The sequence below is a fragment of the Andrographis paniculata genome, unplaced genomic scaffold (genome assembly GCF_009805555.1).
Source record: "Andrographis paniculata isolate CXL003 unplaced genomic scaffold, ASM980555v1 Contig69END, whole genome shotgun sequence".
In the NCBI taxonomy this organism is placed as follows: Eukaryota; Viridiplantae; Streptophyta; class Magnoliopsida; order Lamiales; family Acanthaceae; genus Andrographis; species Andrographis paniculata.
This window is the reverse complement of record NW_026137605.1, coordinates 5,216,630-5,237,527: the sequence shown is the minus strand read 5'-3', so window position 1 is coordinate 5,237,527 and position 20,898 is coordinate 5,216,630. Positions and strand designations below refer to the sequence as shown.

General features: G+C 39.1%; 1 protein-coding gene across 1 annotated transcript; it reads left to right on the top strand.

Moving 5' to 3' along the window:
* The first annotated feature begins 5,739 nt into the window (after positions 1 to 5,739).
* LOC127263954 (uncharacterized mitochondrial protein AtMg00810-like) lies at positions 5,740 to 7,028 on the top strand. Its single transcript, XM_051293275.1, has 2 exons — positions 5,740 to 5,915; positions 6,017 to 7,028. Exons 1-2 carry the CDS (start codon positions 5,740 to 5,742, stop codon positions 7,026 to 7,028), a joined length of 1,188 nt encoding a protein of 395 aa, XP_051149232.1.
* The last annotated feature ends 13,870 nt before the right edge of the window (positions 7,029 to 20,898 follow it).

The window sequence follows — 20,898 nt, the reverse complement described above, 5'->3', positions numbered from 1 at the left end:
CGCTTTATACCTATGCAATTTTTTGTATTCCAATGATATTTGTATAGATTATTAAGATAACATCTTCTGTTTTCAGGTTTAAGATAGCTTAGGATTTGAAATTTGGCTTTAATATTCGTGTAGATGTATAATTGAACAAATGACCATATAATCTATACAACTGGATTGAAATGTACATATATTACATGACCAAATATTTTATTACATGACCAAATATTTTATTATACTAGGTATATGGATAATAAATATGAGCATCTAATTTCCTTTATATATACACACGAAATGTTTTGGAGCATATATTTTAGCAACTTGAGTTTATAAGTTATTTACAGAGATATATGCTAGAAAATATGAAGTATCATATATATACAAAATTATAATCTATTGATATATAAATATATATGTACACATCTTTAAAACTTATATGATTTTTTAATTTCCAACGACATCTTGATTAGTATACTAGCATATAATGTATGTGACATGCATATATAACTATAGCACTTTGACAAAGGCATAACAATCCAATCAATCGTTACAAATTAAATAAAAATATAAAGAATTTATGATATTTTCACAATATTATAATAGATGCATAATAAGTAAGTGACCAGAAAACCTCTATAGTAGTCAGTTATAATCTATTTTTTCAATGATATTTGTATGGGATTATCAAAATGAATACACTAAACACAACCTATATAGAGCTAATAAACAAAAGAATGCAAATCCAATTAGATGATAAATTAACCCGACCCGATTGATTATTTTCAAAGTTGAACGTGTGAAGTAGAAGATAGAGGAGTTAATTGCCATAAACAAGACACTTAAATGTGCAATAAGGGAGGGGTGCTGGTTGCATGAAGGTTACACAAACGTTTGAAGTTGCTAATGTGAGGTACAAGTAATTATGGAAAAGAGATATGCAAGCATAGTGATGAGAAAATGTAAACTAACATGGATGAGACATTGCAAAGAGTTGAATGCATGAGTGCAAAGTTGAATTTGCATTTTGACAACATAAAATATTAGCCATTCAGGGAAGAAGACAACCGCATCTTCAACCACAGACTTATCATTTTATTTCCTTTATTTCTTGAGATTTTTCTATAATTCTTTATTATCTTTGTATAATATTGTTAATCCAATCTTTAATCATACAACTTGTTTGTGTCGTTCATTTTTTGATTAATTTACATTATTTTTTTCTAAATTTGTCGCATACAACCGGGGATTCGCATGAAGTTGCCCAGGAACCCACCTATCCTCTCGGTGAGAAGTTTTAAGCCGAAAATTATTTTCCAGACCAATATAATTGGTACGCCTAGTGGGATGCAATGGAATATACAATTAAAATTAAGAAAATAAATTATTCATATAAAGAATCAAGAAAAGAACGGTGATGAGTTGTCAGACGCCTTCCATGAGCTGTCTATCCAAAACATTTTATGTCGAGAAGGTATTGTTTTGCGTGTAGTAGGAAGCGTTTCGTTTGAGTGGATGGCGATTGTCTTCATTCGTAAGAAAATATCATTGGTGATGCAGACAAGCTTTGAAACTGTGCGTTTGATATGTCGCGCTAAGTGTCCAACATTCTCTATTCGGCCACAAGCGAAGAAATGGCCGCCATTCGACTACAAGAAAACCAAAATTTTCTAGTGACTACCGAATGTCAAACTTGTCAAATTGCCCAACCTTAGTGATGTCGGCGAAACAATATGGAAATCTTGTTTTTCAGCCCATGACGACCTCAAATCAGTTTTTTTTTTTTTTTTTTTCTTTTTTTTTTTTTTTTACGTTTCCATCATATACATATTCAAAAGTGTAACCATTGCAGTTCGGACAGCTACGAGCACTCCGGAGTGACACTTCATCATGCACAACAACCATTCCAAATTGTAATGGCAGCCCTAGTGGATTTGAAGGGTAGCACCAATTTGGCCCTCTGGGGGACGACTATTTTCAACCATCACCATCGATTTTCCCGCTACTAGGCGATCTTAACGTTGCTAGAAAAATATCTTTGGGGAAGTGAGTTAGTTCAGTAGTCACGCCAACACAATAGATCATCTTCGATCCGCCAAATGGTGTTGCAGGCTTTCTACTTTATGACAACAGTCTTAATGGAGAAGGGGGGCAGACGATACATTTGATCCCTTATAGTAGCGTCCTGTTTATTTATTCGGTTGTTAACACAAGTAGTTTGTTCACTGGGCAAGTGGTCGTGCAACAACAACAATGGCTTGGGGGGAAACGGCCATTCGATTGATCAATCGGTTGTTATTTTCAGCAACAATTTCAAAGACAAAAACTGTCTTTTGTTTCATCGGCTGGCAATTATAACGCCGTTGATATATCTCCCCCAATTCAATCATCGAGTCCAATGCATTAGTCCCTTAGGGGCAGTGACAAACTGATTCTCCAAGGGGCAATTATTTTCAGTCACAATGTCAATGTTGATATATATATTGATATATATTGCATATATTTAAATATATATCCCTGCCTAATATATATCTTGGATATATAATATTGTACCAAAATTATAATTTGTGAAATCAAGTTTATTCTATTAATCCTAACATGGTATCAGAGCCATGACTTTTCCCGAACAAATTGAAACAATCCGCGCGTCTTAAATCGCACCTTTCCGACCATCGCCGATCGTCACCGCCACCACCACCATGTTCGCCGCCACGAGACCGGCCGGACTCCGGAACAGCTCGGCCAATGGCGGCGCGTGAGCCTCACACACGCCTGACGAAATTTCTGGCCGAACTCCTCACCGGCGCGTGGAGGCACGTGCAGCGGCAGTTGCTGGCGATTTTTGCACCGTTGTGTTCAGAATTTAATTTCTTTCGAGATGGTATACTTAGTTTTTCCATTTGAGCAATTTTTTGTATCCGTCTAATTTTCCGTGTTTCAGGTTCGATTCAGTTTTGTCTGTGTTTCTGTCGTTTCGGCTTTCGGCTTGTGATATTGTCTACCCTTGAAATTTTTCTTATGAAAAAGATTGATGTTCATATTCTGATAAGTGTTTTCTTGTCCGGAGATAATTACAATTTATAGGCACAATCGATGAAAAGCTTCCTAATATGAAGGAAATTATGGCGGATTGTAACGTGGGATATAGTTGCTCCCGTTGCTCTAGTTTCTATAGCAGAAGTTGTTGAATTTTATATTGAAAAATTGAAGGATCGAGACAGTAAGAACCATCAGATTCTTACTTCGTTGCACAATACTTCCACTCCGGCGATACATGTGCAGCTTGCCCAATTTGAAACTGCCAAGGCAACGTGGGATTTCTTGGCAGTCCCCTTCCGTGCTACGGGTTTGGCACACTATTATTAGTTATGGAGTACTATCAATGATCTAAAACAGGAACCATGATAATCTGTCAACGACTTCCTTGCGCAAGTGCAACCCCTTTGGCATCGGTTGGATCAAGCTAAGATCAGTCCTGATCATCTTCGCCTCATTCAGGTCTTGATGGCTTTGCGTCCAGAGTATGAGGCAGTTCGTGCCTCTTTGTTACATCGGCACCCACTTCCTACCTTGGATGCAGCTATTCAGGAGATTCTTTTTGAGGAAACTCGTCTCCACCTAGCCAAGGCTCTTCTGCTTGATTCTGCTTTTGTGATCACCGCCCGAATTCCTACTCAGAGTCGTTCCCTCCGCTGCAAACGATGTCAGTCTTTTGATCATGACTTCGGTCATTGCCCCAAGGTAGAGTGCCACTACTGTCATCTTTTAGGCCATACTATTCAATATTGCCCTACTAGGCCGTCTTACTCTGGCAGCAGTAACTACAAGCCTCGACATGTTCGTGGACCTCCTCCGTCTAGTACCTCCTTTGTCACAGCCTCTGCCACACCTGCGCTTGCGCCTCCTTCAGGACTTGGAGGCTCTTCTTAAACAGGTTCTATCTTCCAATACAACCATGTCTACCACATCAGGTAACTCTCCTTGGTATTTTGATTTTGCTTGCAGTAATCATATGACCTCTGATATACGCCTTATGACCTCTACATCCACCACACCATCCCTACCCCCTATCCTTACCGCCCATACTGGACATACATCCACCTCGTCCTTATACCTCTCTGACACATATTGTATTCCCCAATTAACCTTGAATCTGATTTCCGTTGGTCAATTAGTTGATCAAGGTCTCACAGTGATCTTTTATTCTACTGGTGTGCAGGTTCAGGATGCGCAAACCGGGTGGACCATCGGGAAGGGCCGGAAGATGGGCCGCTTATTTGAACTCTAGTCACTCCAGCTCCCTCGCCCTCTATCTCGGCTGCCACGACCTCTACACCATCCTGCCTTCAGTGGCATCATCCTCTCAGTCATGCGTCCTCCAATAAACTCAGGTCTTTGATTAATCAGGGTCTTTTGGGTTCTTTCAGGTTTGAGTCCTTTAATTGTGTGGATTGTTCATTGGGAAAACAACCTGCCTTGTCATTTCCTCATAGTACTTCCGTTGCGGATACACCGTTTTCATTAGTTCACTTTGATATTTGGGGACCTTCGCCCTCTGTGTCTATGAATGGTTCTCGTTATTTTCTGTTTTTTATTGATGACTATTCTCGCTTTACATGGATTTATTTTATGTGGAAGTGTTCTGAACTTCCATCTATTTATATGGACTTTGCTAAAATGATACATACCCAATTTTCCTCCACCATAAAAACTCTCCGCACAGATAATACTCTTGAGTATACCTATTCTTCCTTCCTTTGTTTCCTATCTGATCAAGGTACTGTTGTCCAACGCTCCTACCCATACACCTCTCCACAAAACGGTCATGCCGAACGTAAACACCGTCATATCCTCGATACAGTTCACACCCTTTTCTTATATGCCTCTTGTCTGTATCGCTTTTGGGGGGAAGCCACACTCACTGTTGTCCACACTATAAATCATGCCCCTTTCTCTTTCATGGGTAATGTCAGTCCATTTGAAAGACTATTTAATCGAACCCCTAATTATAGTCTTCTCCGCCCTTTCGGTTGTGTCAGTCTTGTCCTCCTCCCTCCCCATGAGCGCACTAAGTTGGAACCTCGTGCGCGTCTGTGTTGCTTCATGGGATACGGGTTAGAGCATAAGGGTTATCGTTGTTGGGATCCCATTTCCAATAGGCTACGTATTTCTTATCATGTCACATTCTGGGAGAATACTAAGTTCTCTACATTGTCCCACTTTCGAGTCCCCTTTGATCGTTCGTCTCTGTTCTTTACCTTGTCCTCTCCACCTCTATTTCCTTCCGATGATGCGGCCCCATCCCCCGCTCCTGACGCTGTCCCGGTTGCGCCTCTAAAACCAACGCCGATCCCTGAGCCTACTCTTACTCTCGACTCCGATGCATCACCAATACCAGAGCCTGACATTACTTCGACCTCAGACCCTGATCCTGGCCCTCGCTGTTCCACTTGGGTTAGTCACCTACCTACTCATTTACTCGATTGTCACTACTTCTCTGCCACTTTGTCCCACCATGAGCCCAGGTCCTTTCGTGAGGCGTATGCGGATCCGTTGTGGTGGCAGGCTATGTCTGAGAAGTTGCAGGCTTTGGAGAAAACCCACACGTGGGATATGGTTGATCTTCCCTCTGGCAAGAAACCTATCGGCTGCAAGTGGGTATATTCCGAATCAAAACTCACTCTTATGGATCAATCGAGCGCTACAAGGCGCGTTTGGTAGCCAAAGGCTACACTCAGCAATATCGTATTGACTATGAGGAGACATTTTCCCCGGTGGCTCGTCTCATCTCTGTCCGTTGTCTTATCGCTATCGCTGCAGCTCATCGGTGGCCTCTACACCAGCTCGATGTCAAGAATGCGTTCTTGCATGGTGATCTATCCGAGGACATCTATATGTCTTCTCCTCCTGGCTTTCTTACATCTTCCGAGGTATGTAAACTTCGTCGTGCCCTGTATGGTTTGAAATAGGCGCCTCGAGCTTGGTTTTCGAAATTTAGCTCTGCTCTACTCCGGCTTGGCTTTACTTCCAGCGATCATGATTCGGCTCTCTTCCTTCGTCGTGGGTCAGCTGGAATTACTGTTCTGCTACTTTATGTGGATGACATGACCATTACGGGAGATGATGCATCAGGTATCTCTGAGCTACAGGCTCATCTACACCGCCACTTTGAGAAGAGCTTAGGGCCTCTTCGGTACTTCCTAGGACTTAAGATCTCCGACACCTCCGGCGTATATTATCTCTCTCAACCCAAGTATGCCTCCGACCTTCTATCTAGTGCTGGTCTCACTGACTTCAAGACTGCCCCTACGCCTCTAGATTCTGACTATCATCTTACTCCGATGGACGGCGTCCCCCTCGATGATCCTACTCTGTATCGTCAGCTGGTGGGAAGTCTGATCTACCTAACTGTCACTCGACCGGATATTGCCTATGCCATCCATATCGTCAGTCAGTTTATGTCTGCCCCTCGGACGACTCATCATTCTACTGTTATACGGATTCTCCGGTACATCAAAGGTACTTTCCTCCATGGGCTTCATTATTCAGCTCGTTCCTCCTTAGTTTTGACCGGGTATTCTGACGTTAATTGGGCGGGAGATCCATCTGATCACCGCTCGACCACCAGGTTTTGCTTCTTCCTTGGCGACTCGCTTATTTCATGGCGCAACAAGAAACAGACGGTTGTCTCCCGGTCCAGTGCAGAGTCCGAATATAGAGCTCTTGCCGACACCACTGCCGAGCTTCTATGGCTTCGCTGGTTCCTGGCTGATCTCGGAGTGCCTCAGTCCTCAGCCACTATTATTCATTGCGACAGTCAGAGCTCCATGAAGATTTCGACGAATGATGTCTTCCACGAATATACGAAGCACATTGAGATCGATTGTCATATTGTACGTTATCACGTTACTTATGGCAACATCTCCTTGTCTCCTATTTCTTCTGCTGATCAGACTGCCGACGGTTTCACCAAGCCTCATCTTCCCAGCCGTTTTCAGTCATTCTTGAGCAAACTCAAGTTGGGTTCCACCGTTCCACCTTGAGTTTGATGGGGAATATTGATATATATATGTTGATATATATTGTATATATTTAGATATATATATCCCTGTCTAATATATCTCTTGTATATATATAATATTGTACCTTAATTATAATTGGTGAAATTAAGTTTATTCCAATATCTAACAGTCAAGAACCGCCACCACCAATTATTTTTACAGCAGACAATCTTAGCACAACTAGTATAATATTTTGAGGACATCAAGTCAGTCCGCTAGGCTCTTCGGCGCCTCAAACCGTTATCGATCCTCAAATATTGAAAGAAATGGTTTGTGAAGTCTATGGGCAGCACATATGCCAAATCCATCGACCATCATATCATTGGCCTTACTCCAATAGGGTAGGCGATATGATGCCCTTGCCACACAACATCAAGGCGCCTAAATTTACTCATTTTTTGGGAGAAGATGGTCATTCAAGTATGAAGCATGTGAGCCATTTTATTGCACAAATATGTTGAAATTAGAAATCGGAATAAACTTTAAATATTTTTTCTATCGCTAATCGGAATTGCATTTAATTGGTATTTGGCACTACTCTCAAATTCCATACGATCGTGGAATGAGTGGAGAGGGAATTTCACAATAGGTTTTATTGCGCACTGATTGAAGTTACCTTACTTGATTTAATGAATGAAAAACAGCAAATGAATGAACCAAAAATGAGTACATCGAACATTTTTTATAATTAAAAAGTTTCTCCAATGTAAAAATTCCGGATTCTCAAGTAACACGTATACCGGTGGAAAACTTGCATCCACAATTGAAAGAAAACTAGTGTCAGAAGAATTTTGCTATTTCCAACAATTTTATACTCACGCTGTTCAGGCCGAGAAAATGATAAAAGAAAGACAGGTTGCTAATCAATTTAGGCCGGCTGATCAATCTTTCATCATTATCAATGATGAGAGTCTTTCTGAATTGAAAGAGCAACACATTGAGGTAGATGACGATTCTTTATCAACGGGTGTGGATGTTGTGTCCCAAAAAAATGAAAGGCAAGAATGTAGGTCTATTTTTCGAGCAAGTGAGGTGTCCTTCATCCACACATCTTAAAAAAGACCATAAATGGCGATTTGGACTAGTGTTTCAGCATTTGGGTAGTCAATAAATGAGGTTAAGAAAGACTAATCGCTAACGGATAGGCGAACACTAAAAGATCATTTGCACCCTTGGCAATGATTGTAGAAATTGATACTAAAAAAGATGGCAACACCTATAATATCACCACAGTCGCAGGAATGATTTGTGAATCGTAAAGCTCGAAAAGTTCAAGGGCCAAAGCATTTGACACGGACACAAAAAGGATGTTGCCAAAGGTAAAGGCTGGTGAAGAAAACTCAAGATGAATACATACTGGAAAAATTAGGTGATCAACCAAAAATTTTGGCTCGAGAAGTTGACAAAATAGACTGTGGTGAGAGAAAATAGGTAGGTATTTAAACATGTCATTAGTCACCATGAACCACTACAAAAAAAATAGTATATTTGTAACGGAATTTCGTCCCTAAAGATCACGTAGCTAACGTAATTCCATAATTAATTTCGTCTCTAATATCATAAGTAACGGAAAAAGTGAATTTAAAAACGAAAAAATCTCGTTACAAAAATGATATTTTCTTGTAGTGAACGAAAAAAGTTCAATTTGATAGTTAGATGGGTAGAGGCGGAAAAAAATGGATGTTGGCGAGAGAATTTGAACAAATCATGAGTTACCATAAGCAAAAAGGAGCTCAATTTGATTGCCAAAAGTCCAAAATGAAAGTTGATCGATTTTGGAAGTAGTTTCCGAAGCGATCAAGCAAAAAATGGGTTCCAATTAATGCTCGATTGTAATGCCCCGATTTCGGAATGTATAAAATAATATTATTATAGCAAATAAATATTTGACAATAGTAATGGAATCAAGAAACTAATATTTTGGGATAAATTATATTCCAATTTTGTATATTAGTTATAATTAAATAGACTGTTAAATGGATAAATATCGATAAAATTAAAAATAAATATAAAATATAAAATATATAATAATATAATAATAATAACGTTAATAATAATATAATATAATATAATATATATAATATATATAATAATAATATAATTATATATAAAAAAACAAGCAAACTTACCTGCGAAGCAAAGGAGGAGAAGGAAGGGAGGAAGAAGAAGGAGAAAGAAAGAAAAAAAAAAAAAGAAAGAAAAAGATTTAGCCGTCCGATTCCAATTCCGACTTGGGTATGGTATTCCTTGCTATTCGTAGAGTCCGATTATAAATTTTAATACGAATTTTGATATTGGAGTATTAAATTAGAAATTCTTCAAAAATTCAAAATTGGCTATTTAGCTATTTAATCGATGAATTTCTTTAGCTAATAGCCTATTCGTAGCGCCGACATTATATTTTGAGAATTTCGTACCAATCCAAGTCGAATAAAAAACGGCAGTATATCGCACCTGCCTGCTTGTTCATACCTTTGCGTATTTTTATTTAATAATCGGGCAATATAAATATTATGAGGTAGAAGGATTTTATAGCTAGAATATCATATTCTACTAAATATAAAAGTTTGGAGCCCGACGAGTTAATTATAGAAATTAGCTTTTGAATAAGCAGGTAGCTCCTGAGAATAAGCATAAAGCTCATCTGATTTGAGTAAATAATGGGACAGGTGTACGTTGGAGGAGATTTGGGTGAAGTTATAAAATCCAGAAAGTATCGGTAGGAGGTAAGCAGTAGGGAATTAAATCTAATTTTAAGAAATTAGGTATTTATGTTGCATGTGATTCTGATTCTGATATTGATATGATATTATGTGGAATAATTTGGTCAGTGCATCTATATATGTATATATGTGTGTGTATATGCATGTGTGAAACTTCGTTTTACGATATTTGATATACGTATTTGATCGTGTTGGTGAATTTATAAAAAGGAGGATAGGTGGGCCGTCTCACCAGCCCTTTTCATTAAATTCACTTATTGACATGCTGCACACATTGCACGATTTATCGGATATGTTTTATGGATCTATCGTTTAGTCGCCGTGTGCGGTAGTGCTAGGCGAGGGCATCATCTGGGGTTAGGATATTCGACCCCGATGTACCGTAACACTTTGGCGATAGTGGACGATAGTAGTCGGACAACTGGGTGACTTAGTCGCACGGTCATTCAGGGATTAGACCCATTGCAGTTGAGACGTATTTGGTCTAATCATTCGGGTTCGGTGTTGTTCCACTCATTGGAGTAGCTACTAGTGAGGTCTACCGGTAGTTTAGGATCAGATGCCAAACTCCAAACGCGATCCCGTTAGGGCGTGCGAGGAGGAGTAGAGTTTCCGGGTTTCCTTCGGGTGATTCCAGGTTGCACGGATTCTACTACGTTACACGGGGTAGGGCTAGACAGGAGGGTCCTATCTTCGCTATCACAGACTATGGGGTGTCTTGTGGTTAATGGCGACAACGCTCGACTATCCATGTATTGATTGCGGGAGTCGTATGGTGGGTATATGGGAGTGACCGGGTGACCGTTATATTATTATGGGTTTACCAGGTCCTTCCTTGAGCCGAGGATTTTCCGGCTATTTATTGATGATAGTCTAGTGAGCTGTTATTATGGAGCCGAGGTTATTCCGGCTGCTCACTTTGACATATGTATATGGGTATATGTGCATGAGTTGTCGATTTTGACATTATTGTTACATTATTTCAGTATGGGCATGGCATGGCATTTATTTTGCAAATGACGGAAATTAAACTCTATTTTCGAGCATGACATGGCATATTTTATGTTAGTTCTTAAAATGGATTTAATTCTAGACTGCTTTTAAGAAAAATATTTGATTCAGGTACGCATGGCACCTCCGGGACAGGGGACGTCTCGGGAGATAGAAAGACGGGCTGAATGAGTGAACTGCATCTGATGTATTATATGTAAATTCTAACTAGAAAAAAAACCTCCCGTTTTGGGAGTATGTTTTTGTAAATATTTATAAACTATTTTTTTTTAGAATAATAAAATGCTTATATAATTAATTTTAGCCTTAACACTGTGTTGTGGGGCCCGAAGTAGGAGGTGACGACCTCATGATGCAGTGTGGCGGTAGCATTTCCAGTATGAGCCAACTGGGGGTGTTACAAGTTGGTATCAGAGCCTAGGTTTGATAGATTTTGGCTCTTTGAATTAAAAAGGTTTTGAAAATAATAATGATATTGAATTGGTTTGGTGAGGTTTGGGTTTTGCGGGTGCATTCATGTTAATGTGATCTATCTTTTATTGTTATGCTTGGTTTAGCTGTGTGCTGAATTGATATTGGGGGCAGTATGTCGAATTCTCGAGGTGGTGGTGTACGTAGGGCTATTCAAGGCCCAGAGTTTGATCCTTCGTCTGATGAGTCACAGTATCCTGTGCCAGCGCATGTACCAACAGAGGCACCTAGTCAGGATTTCTTTCGGCAGTTTATGGCCGCGATGATGCCTCAACAGAGGAGTTTCATTGATGCTGTGATGCGGCATAACCCACCAACATATTCTGGTTCAGTGGAGCCAGGAGTCCTTGAGTTTTGGGTTGAAAAGATGGAAAAGATATTTCGTGTTGTTCAGGTTCCGCCAGATCAACGAGTTAATATTGGAGCCTATTTCTTGGAAGGCCGAGCAAATCGGTGGTGGTTAGGTGAAGAAGCTGCAGGTGTAGACCAAGTGGATATGACTTGGGATGAATTTAAAGCAAAGTTAAAGGCTAGGTTTATACCGTCGCATATTCGAAAAGCGAAGAAGCAAGAATTGCTGGACTTAAAGCAGGGCTCGATGTCAGTTGAGGATTATTTTGTGAAGTTTAATGAGTTGGAGATGTATGTTCCTGACTACTTTTCCTGTGAGCGAGACAGAATTGACCATTTTGTAGACGGGTTGCAACACAGAATTCAAGAAGCTTTAGCGGTGTTGGATATCAGTTCATTGTATGAGGCTTACGAGCGTGCTGCCCGATTTTATCGGAAGCAGGAAGTCAGACAAAAGGAGAGTGAGAAGGAAATAGGTTATCAACATCAGGTTCGAGATAAAGGGAAAAGCTAAAGTGGAGGATGAGCCCAAGGGTAAAAAGAAATGGTGGCAAATGTTCAGGTCTGGGCCATCGTATAAGGGGATTTCGATTAATGAACCGAGTCAGGAGAGGTCTCAGCAATCGGGGGCTGTTTGTCGGCGTTGTGGAACAAGCCACCCAGGTACTCGTTGTGATAAAGTTCCATTGACATGTTTTAAATGTGGTGGTAGTGGTCACATTGCCAGGTTATGTCCAAGTGTGGTAACTGCAAGGGAGTTTCCAGAACCGAGGTTTAGGCCATGGCAGCCGCCGTCTTCGCAGTCACAAGGGAGAGGATTAGGATCATCTTGGCGAGGGGGACGAAGTCAGTCACGTTCGTCATCTAGGCAGCCAGGCAGAGGACCTGACCAGCGTGGTCGAATAAATGTTCTTACCCAAGCAGAAGCTGATTATCATCCAGGTGAGGTTTTAACGGGTAGATTTCTGGTTTGCGGTTTTCCTGCTCTTGTGTTATTCGATTCGGGTGCAACGTTCTCGTTCATATCTAAGCGTCTAGTTAGACGATTGGGTCTGAATTCATCAGTAGAAGTGGTAGTGGAAGTTTTAGTTCCATCAGGAGAAGTGTTGGAATGCCGAGAGCTTTATATGCAGATTCCGGTTAGTATTGAAGGGGTTGATTTTGTTACTAACTTTTGGGCATCAAGCTATCCGAGTTCGATGTAATATTGGGGATGGATTGGTTAGTGGCATATCAAGCTCAATTTGATTGTCGAAAAAGATCAATTTCGCTGGTTGGAGCGATGGGCGAACAGGTGAATTATGCAGGATCTGCCAGACAACCTTCTATGAAGGTAATTTCATCCCTATCATTTCAATCATTTATTCGTAAGGGGTTTCCAGTATATCTGTGTGAGGTAAGAGATTTGACGCAAGGGGAGCAGCGATTGCAAGATATTCCTGTAGTCCGAAATTTTCCTGATGTATTTCCTGATGACATTCCGGGTATGCCACCAGCTCGTGAGGTGGATTTTACTATTGATATTGTGCCGGGTGCTGAGCCAGTATCAAGGGCTCCATACCGGATGGCACCTCTAGAACTAGCCGAACTTAAATTGCAACTACAGGAATTGCTAGATAAGGGTTACATTCGGCCTAGTACATCGCCTTGGGGAGCTCCAGTTTTATTTGTGAAAAAGAAGGATGGAAGTTTGAGGTTATGTATTGACTACAGTGGACTGAACAAAGTCACGGTGAAGAACAAATATCCTCTTCCGAGGATTGATGATCTATTTGATCAACTGAGAGGTGCAACTATATTCTCAAAGATTGACTTGAGATCTGGATATCATCAGCTAAGGATTGCAGAGCATGACATTCCGAAGACAGCTTTTCGGACTAGATACGGGCATTATGAATTCACGGTTATGTCCTTTGGGTTGACTAACGCCCCGGCTGCGTTTATGGAGTTGATGAATAGAATTTTTCAACCATACCTCGATCAGTTTGTGGTGGTATTTATTGACGATATCTTGGTCTATTCCCCAGATAAAAAGACGCATGCAAAACATTTGCATGTAATATTAAACATATTGCGTGCAAGAAAGTTATATGCCAAGTTATCCAAATGCGAGTTTTGGTTGAAGGAGGTTGCTTTCTTGGGGCATGTTGTTTCTGGAAAGGGTATCTCAGTAGATCCTTCTAAAGTGGCGGCAATCTTGGATTGGCCAAGACCTACCAATCAATCAGAAGTAAGAAGTTTTTTGGGTTTGGCAGGATATTATCGGCGATTCGTTCTTGATTTTTCGAAGATTGCAAAACCATTAACTAATTTGCTGAAAAAGGATGCAAAGATTAACTGGGATCACGAGTGTGAGTCATCCTTTTTAGAATTGAAACATCGATTAACTTCAGCGCCAATTTTGGCTTTACCAGTGGAAGGTGAGGAGTTTGAAGTGTATAGTGATGCTTCGAAGCAGGGATTGGGATGTGTCTTAATGCAGAATCAAAGAGTTATTGCTTATGCATCACGACAACTAAAACCTCACGAAGAGAATTATCCGACACACGACTTGGAAATGGCAGCAGTGGTGTTTGCTTTGAAGATTTGGAGACACTATCTTTATGGAGCCCATTGCAGAATATTTACTGACCATCAAAGTTTGAAATATATCTTCACCCAAAAAGAATTGAATTTAAGACAAAGAAGATGGTTAGAATTGGTGAAGGATTATGATCTTGAAATTGTGTATCATGAAGGCAAAGCAAATGTTGTAGCCGATGCCTTAAGTCGAAACCCAAGGCATAACTTGGGCTTCATGTCGGTTGCTGATGAACTGTGCCAAGATTTAGCGCGGATGGAAATTGAGGTACTTGGACGGGGTATGACTCGGGGATATTTGCAAATGATACAAGTTGAGCCTGAAATTTATGATCGCATTAGAGCGGCTCAAATGGAAGATAATAAAATGGTTGAGCTTGCAGTGAAAGTTCAGTACGGTCAGACTCAAAATTTTAATATTGCTCCAGATGGGAGTCTTCGATTTCACGGGAGGTGGTGTATCCCAAAGGATCGAAATGATTTGAAAGAGCAGATTATGAGTGAGGCTCATAATACACCATACTCAGTGCATCCGGGGGGAAATAAAATGTATCATGACCTACGTCAACATTTTTGGTGGAAGGGCATGAAGAAGGATGTAGCCAAATTTGTTGCACGATGTTTAAATTGTCAAAAGGTAAAAGCAGAACATCATAGACCAATGGGGTTGCTACAACCTTTAGAAGTTCCACTCTGGAAATGGGATTCTATCGCAATGGATTTTGTAACAGGACTTCCAAGGTCAAAGTCGGGAACAGATGCAATTTGGGTAATTATAGACAGATTGACCAAGTCAGCAGTGTTCATTCCAGTACGTATGACTTGGAGTATGCAGAAATTAGCCAAATTATATGTTCATTATGTGGTTAAACGACACGGTATTCCTGAGGTGATCATATCAGATCGTGATCCACGCTTTCAATCTCGATTTTGGCAAAAATTGCAGGAAGCCTTTGGTACTCAGTTGCATATGAGTACTGCATTCCATCCTATGACTGATGGTCAGTCAGAAAGAACTATCCGTATTCTGGAAGATATGCTAAGAGCTTGTGCTATGGAATTTCAAGGGAGTTGGGAAGACCACTTGGATTTAGTGGAATTTTCATATAATAATAGCCATCAAGCAAGTATCGGAATGGCTCCTTTTGAAGCTCTTTATGGTCGAAAATGCAGAACTCCTTTGAGTTGGGACGATATGAGTGATCGACTGATACTGGGTCCGGAAATGATTGAGGAATCGAAAAATAAGATTCGAATTATCAGAGAAAAGATGAAGGCAGCTCAAGATCGTCAAAAGAGTTATGCCGATAGAGCCCGACGTGAGGGTCAATTTCAAAGTGGAGATTTTGTCTTATTGAAAGTATCCCCAATGAAAGGTATTAGAAGGTTTGGGATTAAAGGAAAATTGAGTCCGCGTTATGTTGGACCTTATGAAATTGTCGATCGAGTTGGTGATTGGGCCTATCGGTTGGCACTTCCAAATTCTATGGAGCGTATCCATAATGTGTTTCATATATCTCAGCTTCGTAGGTATGTTGCAGATCCTTCTCATATTTTATCTCCAGATGAGATAGAGCTGAATGAAGATCTTTCGTATGAAGAAAAGCCTCTGTGGATCATGGACACAAAGGTCCGAACCATGAGGAATCGAGAGATTCGTATGGTGAAAGTAATGTGGTCCAGACATGGAGCGGAAGAGGCCACGTGGGAAATAGAACAAGAAATGTTCAAAGCATACCCACAATTGTTTAATTAAGTTGCCTTGTTATGTGTTTGAGTTTAGATTTCGGGGACGAAATCTTTTTAAGGGGGAGTGGATTGTAATGCCCCGATTTCGGAATGTATAAAATAATATTATTATAGCAAATAAATATTTGAAAATAGTAATGGAATCAAGAAACTAATATTTTGGGATAAATTATATTCCAATTTTGTATATTAGTTATAATTAAATAGACTGTTAAATGGATAAATATCGATAAAATTAAAAATAAATATAAAATATAAAATATATAATAATATAATAATAATAACGTTAATAATAATATAATATAATATAATATATATAATATATATAATAATAATATAATTATATATAAAAAAACAAGCAAACTTACCTGCGAAGCAAAGGAGGAGAAGGAAGGGAGGAAGAAGAAAAAAAAAAAAAAAAAAAAAAAAAAGAAAAAGATTTAGCCGTCCGATTCCAATTCCGACTTGGGTATGGTATTCCTTGCTATTCGTAGAGTCCGATTATAAATTTTAATACTAATTTTGATATTGGAGTATTAAATTAGAAATTCTTCAAAAATTCAAAATTGGCTATTTAGCTATTTAATCGATGAATTTCTTTAGCTAATAGCCTATTCGTAGCGCCGACATTATATTTTGAGAATTTCGTACCAATCCAAGTCGAATAAAAAACGGCAGTATATCGCACCTGCCTGCTTGTTCATACCTTTGCGTATTTTTATTTAATAATCGGGCAATATAAATATTATGAGGTAGAAGGATTTTATAGCTAGAATATCATATTCTACTAAATATAAAAGTTTGGAGCCCGACGAGTTAATTATAGAAATTAGCTTTTGAATAAGCAGGTAGCTCCTGAGAATAAGCATAAAGCTCATCTGATTTGAGTAAATAATGGGACAGGTGTACGTTGGAGGAGATTTGGGTGAAGTTATAAAATCCAGAAAGTATCGGTAGGAGGTAAGCAGTAGGGAATTAAATCTAATTTTAAGAAATTAGGTATTTATGTTGCATGTGATTCTGATTCTGATATTGATATGATATTATGTGGAATCATTTGGTCAGTGCATCTATATATGTATATATGTGTGTGTATATGCATGTGTGAAACTTCGTTTTACGATATTTGATATACGTATTTGATCGTGTTGGTGAATTTATAAAAAGGAGGATAGGTGGGCCGTCTCACCAGCCCTTTTCATTAAATTCACTTATTGACATGCTGCACACATTGCACGATTTATCGGATATGTTTTATGGATCTATCGTTTAGTCGCCGTGTGCGGTAGTGCTAGGCGAGGGCATCATCTGGGGTTAGGATATTCGACCCCGATGTACCGTAACACTTTGGCGATAGTGGACGATAGTAGTCGGACAACTGGGTGACTTAGTCGCACAGTCATTCAGGGATTAGACCCATTGCAGTTGAGACGTATTTGGTCTAATCATTCGGGTTCGGTGTTGTTCCACTCATTGGAGTAGCTACTAGTGAGGTCTACCGGTAGTTTAGGATCAGATGCCAAACTCCAAACGCGATCCCGTTAGGGCGTGCGAGGAGGAGTAGAGTTTCCGGGTTTCCTTCGGGTGATTCCAAGTTGCACGGATTCTACTACGTTACACGGGGTAGGGCTAGACAGGAGGGTCCTATCTTCGCTATCACAGACTATGGGGTGTCTTGTGGTTAATGGCGACAACGCTCGACTATCCATGTATTGATTGCGGGAGTCGTATGGTGGGTATATGGGAGTGACCGGGTGACCGTTATATTATTATGGGTTTACCAGGTCCTTCCTTGAGCCGAGGATTTTCCGGCTATTTATTGATGATAGTCTAGTGAGCTGTTATTATGGAGCCGAGGTTATTCCGGCTGCTCACTTTGACATATGTATATGGGTATATGTGCATGAGTTGTCGATTTTGACATTATTGTTACATTATTTCAGTATGGGCATGGCATGGCATTTATTTTGCAAATGACGGAAATTAAACTCTATTTTCGAGCATGACATGGCATATTTTATGTTAGTTCTTAAAATGGATTTAATTCTAGACTGCTTTTAAGAAAAATATTTGATTCAGGTACGCATGGCACCTCCGGGACAGGGGACGTCTCGGGAGATAGAAAGACGGGCTGAATGAGTGAACTGCATCTGATGTATTATATGTAAATTCTAACTAGAAAAAAAACCTCCCGTTTTGGGAGTATGTTTTTGTAAATATTTATAAACTATTTTTTTTGAGAATAATAAAATGCTTATATAATTAATTTTAGCCTTAACACTGTGTTGTGGGGCCCGAAGTAGGAGGTGACGACCTCATGATGCAGTGTGGCGGTAGCATTTCCAGTATGAGCCAACTGGGGGTGTTACATCGATTGTCAAAAATTCAGTCGACAATCCAAAAGTGGATACCGATCATTCCCAAACTTTCAGCTCAACATGTTGATGTACCCAACACTACCAAAAAAAGGTCTTTTTGTAACGATCAAATATTCGTAACTAAAACCCATTTTTCGTGCAAAATAGTTTTTTGTGTCGACTTTGTTACGGATTATGACCGCTACGAAAAATCGCAGTACAAAAAGTTTGTGTCGTAACAAAATCCGTAACAAATATTAGGTGGTCAACTCTCAAAATAAGCACGTGTTAATTATATTTGTTACGTTTTTTGGTATGTAACAAAAACATCGATCATGTTTTTGAACCGACAAATATCCGACACAAATACTGCGGAACAAAAGTTGAATACTGTCAGAAAAATATTTGTTACGACTTATGTCTGAATCAACAAATGCGTTACAAATGTCTAATCTTGTCAGAAAACTTCTTATTACAAGATGTGTCCGTAACAACAATACATTACGAAAGGATTGCCCCCTCCGCAACAAAAAATCATGACAAAAGTCAGGCAACCACTCATTACCATTTGTACCGGCCACTGTCCGTAACTAAAAATACGCTACAAAAGACATCCCTGTGTGGCATTGTAGTTTTGTCGCCATAAATAAATTTTATTTGTCTATATTATTAATCTGCGAGACAAATAATATAAAACTTAATCTCATCATAATTGTTTCTAAATCCATCGAAATACTATACATGGTCATCAATACAACGATGTTCATAGTCCAGCCAAAAATAAAATATTAGTCGTCAACGGTGCTAACAAAACATCCCAACAAAACACCAATCCGTACACCAACATAACAACCTACTAAATAACGATACGCAAAACCCAAAAGTAATACGCAAATAGATAATTCTGATATCATACGGAAGTACGATCTTAAGGGCAACTCATAAACATTACTATGAATGACCCAGCTAGTCGAGTGCAGAATCATGGAGGCTGCAATCACGGGAGGCGAACCAACTGCAATGTGTTTTTAATAATATATAAGCATTTATTACAGAAATTGAAGTAATTTAATTTCCAAAAGAATAAAGTAAATAAAAAATTGCGCACATCCTGGTAAATCCACTCGATATTATCTCCGTCGAGTATATCACCGAGAATTTTCGCTCCAGCATTAGTTGGGAGGATAAGTGCGGTCTCCGGGACCATTACAGCTGTAACATACACCTTAACAACGGCTAGGGTATCACCTATATAAATAGGTTAAACAAGCGCTAGTTACGAGGATGAATATAATAAAATAAAACTTACGCTTTAGCTTGATCTAGGGACCCTATCTTAAATACAAGCATATTCACAAATAAACTCGAAAAGCACTAATAAAATAGGCTGACCCCTGAACATTATGAAAACAAATAACACAACATGGACCATAGGGGCCAACTCCCCTTACACACATACTAATAATTATAAATCACCACGATCATAGATGGACAATCCTTCAGCAAAAAAAACGAACACAGCTCTCCAATAGCAACCAAGTAACCACCAATCAAGTCCTACAAATAACGTTCAACTATACAACTACCTTAAACCCAAATAGACATGCCCTACAACGATATAACCAGATGCTAAATTTAACAATCTTACACATAATCCATTTTATGTCCATTTCATGTTGTACAATTAAATGGCCTCAAATATTTCTTTACATGGAATATTTGGAACTAGAGCATGATTGCAACACAAACATATAAAATAAAGGGAAAAATTTGTTCAAGAATAAAAAATTTCGTGGAACATATAAGTCAGCTAACTGTCCTAACTACAAATTTGAGATCAAACAACCACAAACTTATACACAATTACTACAATAAAAATAATTCCATACAACAGAGCAAGCTAAGTAAAATTATGCTATAACAAATTAGTAGGCTAAAAGATCAACATTGCCTAAATCGCAAGTTATAAATTACAGCCAACCTAATGCAGCATTGAAGCAAAACTCCAACAAACCAAAAGTATGTTTGTAGATTATACCGGCAAATCATCCATGGTGGCAAGCACAATTAAAGTGGTTAGCAACAATGAGTTATACGAACAACTAGCTAAACTATTAGACTACAATATCCTAAGTACTCAAAAAATGAACCTAACAACATAACTATATCTATCACTAACCAACAACAACTACTATACTTCTATATAAAAGGATTATACATCGAACAACTAGCAACCAAACAAGGTCACACAACAAAAATATGCAGCAGACGGCAACAGAAATAAAAAGTAAACTAGCTTGACTAATTATTCCTACAATAGCAGCAGACAAAATTAAACATAGTTACACTAATCAAATTAATTAAGCTATATATTGACTTAAATCTATTTTCTCCTATGCTAATATTAAACTACTTGCAAACTATCTAACAAATATGGCTACAACTAACTAAAGTAATGAGAGAACTAATGCTAGGCTAAGGACTAAACCTTGAAGGTCAAAACTAAACCAAATACTAACATAGCATGGCTGAACCTATACTAAATTACTTACTACTCTAATATCTCACAAACTAATCTAGTTGAACTTACAATGCTAGTAGGATGCAAAA

What these genes read in the sequence shown, in the direction of transcription:
- LOC127263954 (XM_051293275.1), top strand. Translation starts at nt 5,740, where the DNA reads ATGAGGAGACATTTTCCCCGGTGGCTCGTCTCATCTCTGTCCGTTGTC. An exon ending in GCTTTCTTACATCTTCCGAG is followed by an intron (nt 5,916 to 6,016) that starts GTATGTAAACTT and finishes CTTTACTTCCAG; the next exon opens with CGATCATGATTCGGCTCTCT.